The sequence below is a fragment of the Capricornis sumatraensis genome, chromosome 2 (assembly GCF_032405125.1).
Source record: "Capricornis sumatraensis isolate serow.1 chromosome 2, serow.2, whole genome shotgun sequence".
Lineage (NCBI taxonomy): Eukaryota > Metazoa > Chordata > Mammalia > Artiodactyla > Bovidae > Capricornis > Capricornis sumatraensis.
The window spans coordinates 105,955,390-105,962,274 of record NC_091070.1 but is presented as its reverse complement, the minus strand read 5'-3'; the positions used below and the strand labels follow the sequence as shown (position 1 = coordinate 105,962,274).

Genomic DNA, 6,885 nt, shown 5'->3' with positions numbered 1-6,885 from the left:
CACGGAGGAGGAGAGATTCTGTGCTCTGCCTTGCCGCCGTGGCTGGGGGAGATCTGGCTTTTGCAACAGCCCACCCCCTTTGAGATCACTCTGGCCCGGAGTGGGGGTGGGGGGTAGCGGGGGGTGGGGGGGGGGAAAGTTTGCATTGCAATCCCCCTGCCTTCCTCTCCTTTCTCCCGGCCAATGCATATTTGCAAAAGGATTAAGCCACAGATTTAAGCGCCGGGAGCCCATTTCTGCCTTGCAAAGGAGACGGACTGAAAAACCAAAAGCCAGCTCTGATTTCTTTTCGTCAAGTGGGAAGGTGGTTTATTTTTCTTGCTTTTTTTGGAGTCAACACCCGTCCCCACCAGTCCTTATCCCCACCCTCACCCCGCAACCCCTTCACGCCCCCCTCCCCCTCCCCACTCCCCATCCTCCCACCATCCTCTAAAGAGGCAAAGGGATTTTTTTTTTTTTTTCTTTTGGTCTTCTTTTTTCCCCCTTCTCTGTTTATCCTGAAAAGGATTTGAAGACAGCTTGAAGGATAAAAAGCCTTGGTGCTTCCCAGGAGCCGAGCCGAGGAGCAGAAGAGGAAGAGCCGGGGGCTGCCGTTGCCTTTGGAGATGGACGAGCAGCCCAGGCTGATGCATTCCCATGCTGGGGTCGGGATGGCCGGACACCCCGGCCTGTCCCAGCACTTGCAGGATGGGGCCGGAGGGACCGAGGGGGAGGGCGGGAGGAAGCAGGACATTGGAGACATTTTACAGCAAATTATGACCATCACAGACCAGAGTTTGGATGAGGCGCAGGCCAGGTGAGATGGAGGCTTTTCTTTTCCTTTCTTGGGGTTTTTTGTTTTTCTCCCTCTCGCTGGGGGAAACAATGGGAACCGAATCACCACAGCGCTTTCTTTTTAAATGTTATTCCTTGGCCCATTTTGACGAGCAACTATATGGCGGAGGAGTAAAATTTGAAGGAGCGTTGTTATCGAAAGTGCAATCTCCCATGCGGTGATGTGGCTGTCTGTATGTATATTTTCATATATTGTATGTGTGTGTGAATATAGAGATCTTCATATATATCCACACAAACACTCAGGCAAGCCGAAAATACTGCCAACTGATCCAAAAGCGGCCCTCGGCACTTTTTACTGCTTTAAAAAAGTATCAGAGAGAGCAGAATTGTCAAGTTTTGAACAGCATTGCATGTCTTCTTGTTGAGGGACTCCGTAACATTACAAAATAAAATGTCCCATGAACACTTTATTTGCAAATATAGTTGACTCCTTACGTAAATCAGAAGCTTTGAATTTTCTGTGTGGACGTACTCCTCTAAAATTAATTTTTATCTTTCCCCCTTTCCATATTAAAAAAAAAAAAGCAGAGTAATTCTTTGTCAGTAGTTGTCAGCCATCCAGAAAATATTTTGCATTCATTTAATTGTTTCAAAAAGGCTGATGTAAAGAAGAGATAGTGTTGCTTTTAAGCATGTTTGTTCGGTTTTAGAGACTCGGATATGTAGTGTAACTTTATTGTCTCTTATTTTGAGAGGGTTACTACCCTTCTGTGGCACAGAATGTATGGTTCTTTAAAAAGGGGTGGCGGGGGGGAATCAAGCATACTCTTTTCCCCATGTTTCTTTCAGGACCACTTAGATGCTAGTAAAATAGAAATGAAGGCAAATGTGTATTTTATATATTTCCATCCTATAGGACACAAAGATCTTCATTAAGGAATCATTCTAAAGAAGCTGTGTAGCTTCTCAGTTAATCCACTGCCAAGTATATAGTTCTCCACTCTAGGATTTTACAGTAAATTCTCTTTTAAAAAAACAAAACATAAACTAAATGGCAACCCACCAACTGCTTGCCCAAGGCCGATCTTGAAAAGAAGAATTTAAGACACTCTAATGGCCACATATGTCTTTCCAGTTACCCAGCTTTATTAAATCTCAGAAGTAGCTGGTTTTTTAAGTAATATGTACACAGTTTCTCTACCTCACAAGACTTAGTTCTATGAAGAAGACATTATTATATGTATTTTTGTTTCAGAGAAATGGGAATTTGAGAAAATGAGAAGAAGCAATTTCAAGGATGATATGAATTACACTCTTATTTTAACTGCAAGCACATGCAACATGTAAACTCAAAAGTCCTGAGGTTTATGGGTGCTTGAAAACTTGGAAAGGTTCAGAGACTGGAACTATGCTATTTATTTTTTTTTAATAGAGGAAGGTTTTCAAAAATAATTTGGTGCCTTTTTGGAATTTTATTATCCGGAGAAAAGCTAATAGGTAGGGTCAATGGAAGATTTCCCACTGGCAATCTCTTTTTGAATTGGAACAGATTTCTCCATTACATTGTTCCAGAAAAATAAACTCAGACATACCAATAAACGCCTCTAATAACAAGTTTGTGCAGCCGAAGGGGCTGGTAGCACTGAGAAACACCACTTTTCTGATGTTTAGTCCCGCTCCTTTTTGTACTACTGAGGACAGCCGTGACTTGGCGGGTTCACCCTTTTAATGGCCTAAATGTTAAGAGAATCAGACACAATTTTGGGATAGGGAGATTTTCTGTTCTCTATAACCCAACCCCATGGACGTGCTTGGCAATACAATATTTCTGCAAAGCTGCATAGAATTTTTTGTAGTTGTTATTTGTTTTGTATTTGGGCCTTTATATAAGAATACAATTAATGAAAACTCCTTTAAAAGGCTCAGAAAGAAGTCTTTGATACCATAAAGTCTTCTTCACCATTTTTCTCACCCTGCACCAGAACTAAATCACCACTAAGCTTTTCTTTTTAGTTAAACAATGTAACTCAGCAAATAGTTTAACTGGGTTTTCCTTTCCTTAGTCACATCTTCATAATGTACATTTATTATTTATATAGTGAACCGTTCGTATTTTAGACACAATGTTTATTTTGATACTCTTGAATTTTGAGATTATGACTCTTCTACTGTACAGTAGATAGAGCGTGCTTCTGGTTTCCCTTCCTCAGGATGTGTATCTATTTTTTAACTTTGAAAGGAATTTAAAAAGAACTGCATGTGTCTTGAGTGCCAGAGGTTTCCATTTATCTTTATACATTCATTTTAGTTAGTCAACACAATTCCCTTAACTAATAGCTGATGTGATCAGTATTTTGTTTCCAAAACAATATCCTTCTGTTAAGTGCTTCCAGAGTAAAATCAAGGGAAAGGTATTGTTTTGGTCCTTAAGTGCATGCTGTATACAGACACACAGGAGAACCAGGTAAATCACTAATCTAAAAGGCAGAATTGTATTTATTTTTTCCCCCAATGGGTGCAAGGTCCTAATTGTAAATAATTGAATTTCAACACCTGCAAATAAGCAGTGTGTGCATAAGCGACATAATGTGAACACAGAGAAATGAATCTATTCCCCATATGGGTATGTTTGCCCCCTGGCAATGCATTTCCATACTCTTTAACTTGGGGACTGAAATTTTATAAATTGACAGTTCTGCTCAGAAGACCTTTCAAGCATCTTGTGTTTATGAGAATACAGGGGCATCTGCAGAATGAATTCAAACACATGGATGAATTAAATTTGAAAACACACACACACACACACACATACACACACACACACGGACTGAGAAGCAGACAGCTCCTAGGCTATGGTGGTTGCGTAGATTATACAAAACTGTTAACCCGTGCATTTGACTCTGCCGTGTTTTCATTGCCCTGGATAGGATTATTGGTTTAAGACTTCCACTTGGATTAAACTACTCATAAAAAACGAAACAAAACAAAACAGAAAACCCCAAACTCTTCCTAAATGAGCATAATTGAGGTTAGTTCTGTTCTGTAGTTAAATCCCTGCTCTCTCCCTGCTAATTAACATTATTTCTTTTTTCTATGGCGGGACTCTTTATATTAAGTCATAAAGCAATTGAAGCATGCCACAGAGTTATGCTTGGTCTATAATTTTGGCTAAATGCTCGATTTTTTTCCCTCTGTGCATTATCAGCAGCTTGATCCCAGGAGTCCACCTAAGCTATTCTGTTGTTGTTTCTTTCTTGCAGAAAACATGCTTTAAACTGCCACAGAATGAAGCCTGCCTTGTTTAATGTCTTGTGTGAAATCAAAGAGAAAACAGGTAGGAATGAGATTCCAACATTTAAGCATTTTCTTTGGCCAATTGACCACTTAACTGGCAATCAGGAACCCATTATTTAAATATTAAAATTTCAGAATAGAAGTACTTTCAAGATTGATCGCATATTCCAATAGGAAGTCCTAGTAGCCTTGCTTCCTGGAACAGAGAGCACCAAGTTTCTTTGACAGTTATTACCAGACATTAGTGGTTTGCTTGCCTTAACTCTATTCCTGGCCTCTTTGAAATTGAAGCTAAAACAGAGGTTCTGAAGGGAAATTTATAGAATGATGTGCCTGTGGGGGAAAAATATGAAAGTAAAAGTCTACTTCTTAAAGGAATATATTTTGGCCCATCTTTAAGACAGTGTTTTTGGAGTTGGGCATGGGGGTGCTAAAGTGTTTAAAGTTTCCTCTTCTTTTTTTCTTGTAATTACACGAAGCAGCAAACTAGAGTTCTTGACAAAGTGTTGTCAGATACCTTTGTGGAACGCGTCACACAACATCAGGTTATCTGTATTTGAGTGCCCTGTGATTTTATAGCTGGGAGAATCGCTGGGTTTAGGAGAACAGAATGTGACGAGCTCACTCATTCTGTTGTTTTTCTACTTTCTAGACCTCATATCATGAACTAACACACTTATAACACATCCCAGGAGGGCATTTAAATTTTAAAGCAACAATTAAAAAATAGCAGTCATCAATCAGAGGTGTTCTTAAACAACAGATGCTCTGGGAAGGACACTTAGCAACATCCTCTTGTTTGTTTATTTTAATCCTTAATTTTCCAAAGTGAGTGCGTCTCTCCCTTGTAAAAAGAAAAGAGTTGAGAAGGCAGTCTGAAGCCAGGGCATAAAGATGAGGAACGAGGGGTGGTTATATAAAGCGGGAGCTTCTGCTGGCCTCTGACTTGGTCGCTCGCTGCAGAGCAGCGCGGAGTACCTGCCACCCTATTTATTTATTTATTTTTTACAACAAGGAGTGTAACAGTCAATAATTCATATCTAAACCATATAAGCAAGGGCATGACATGAATGAAAGTGACAATAAATATGATTGCATGCCCAGTTGATATACATTGATAGTTACACATAAAAAGAGGAAGGAGGGGCTCTGAGGGCACGCAGGGTGGCTTTCTTTTTGAGGGCTCTCTGTGTTTCTGTTTTAAAAAATAAATAGTTTCAAGATGTGACCATTGATCGAGTATGTAATTACTCGGGTCTTGAAATGTATGGAAAATTAGTAAGCAGCTCCTTTGTTGAATGTTATTTGTGTTGTGCGTGACATCCCAGACAAAGCACCTGAGCAGTGATGTTCAGATCTTTTAAGTCTTTCAGGTTTCCTTGCCAAAGCCTAACCTTATTGCAAAGCTGGGAATTGCATTATTTTAGCTGTGATATACCTTTTAAGAAATGTATGGGTTGTGCATTCAAATATCAAAGGGGCTTTCTCAGTTTGTCACACTTTTTAGTTTTTTTTCTCTATTAGCCTGGAGCGGGAAACCTAAGTGTGTATATATTTCTTTATCATTTGTTTTTTTCTTCCTTCTCAGTTTCTTTTTTCTCTGATTCTCATTTACATGGAATATTTGGTTTGTTGAAATTTGTTGCTTATTGGGTATGCATTCCTGCTGATCTTGCTTCATAAATACAGAATCAAGCTATAAATGCATATTTGATAATTCAGTCTAGAGAGACTCTGTTTTTAAGATGCCCTCAGATTTTCATGGAAAGGAAGTCTGTCAGGGCATTTAAATGTATATTGTGGTCAAAGTGTTTAATTCTAGTCTTCTAATTAAAATCTACTGCTAAGGCAGTAGATCAAGGTGAATGGATGTAAATATAGATCTGGTTCTGGTGTGGATTCAAGAGTTTGCTCCTCACATGAGTATTGCCTAAACTATGGTGATGAGAAGCAGTTGTGTCGGTCAGAATCGTGCTCTAAATGTATAATTTATTGTTGGATTATATATTTTGTTTTAAAATTTTTCTGTTATTGAGTTACATTAATGTTTGGGGCTTTTTAAAAATCTAAATTAAGGTTTTGTATGCTGTCTTTCATATTTAAAAAAATAGTTTAGTGAATACTGTAAATTGAAAATAATGATTACTGACCCTGTGTTAAGAGGGAAACACACACACACACACACAAGTTTTGGATTAAGAGGGCACCTATGGGTGAAAGTACAAAAAAAGAAATAGTAAAATAAAAAGAGAAAAAAAGAAAGGCCTTTCTCCTGTTCCTCAACTTGTGTATCAGAAGGATTAAGGAGAAGGAAGAAACCTCTCCTGGAATGTTGAGTGTTCTGTGTTGTAGGTAGGAGACAACTGCGGTGTGCTGAAAAGAACTCTTTGATTGTAAAGCACGGTTACTTACTGAAGATCGACCTCACCCTCATTCTGGAGAGCTGGCGAATCTTCCATATGGTTGATGTGTCTGCAACACATTGTGTCTGTAAAGTTGTAGGAGCTCTTTTTTCTGCCCCCCACCCCGCTCCCGCTTCTTGATACACAGCTAGTGACAAGACTGTTTGGATGATCAGTTCATGTACATTCTTTCATTGTTTTGGGAGTTTCCCTATTGTTACTTTCAAGTCTTTACGCTGAATGAGTATTTTTGAGCTTCCTTCACAAGTATTGTAGAGGTTATTTGATTTAGGGTGGGCTCTGTTTGTTTGTATTCTCACAGGAGCACACTAAGGGGGTTTACCTAGGTCTTTACAAGGAAGTCAGGACCCTGGAGGAGCGTGGGGCTTGCATTCCTTGGCGGATTTTGCTT

The 6,885-nt window shown here is 39.4% G+C and overlaps 1 protein-coding gene across 3 annotated transcripts in view; it reads left to right on the top strand.

The window, feature by feature from the left end:
* Positions 1-605: 605 nt before the first annotated feature.
* PBX1 (PBX homeobox 1) overlaps positions 606-6,885 on the top strand; it is a 297,657-nt gene continuing 291,377 nt past the window's right edge. For all 3 annotated transcript variants that reach the window (XM_068964903.1, XM_068964902.1, XM_068964904.1), the window contains exons 1-2: positions 606-796; positions 4,038-4,111. In XM_068964903.1, the coding sequence (XP_068821004.1) occupies positions 606-796; positions 4,038-4,111 (265 nt within the window). The remainder of the gene's footprint in view (positions 797-4,037; positions 4,112-6,885) is intronic.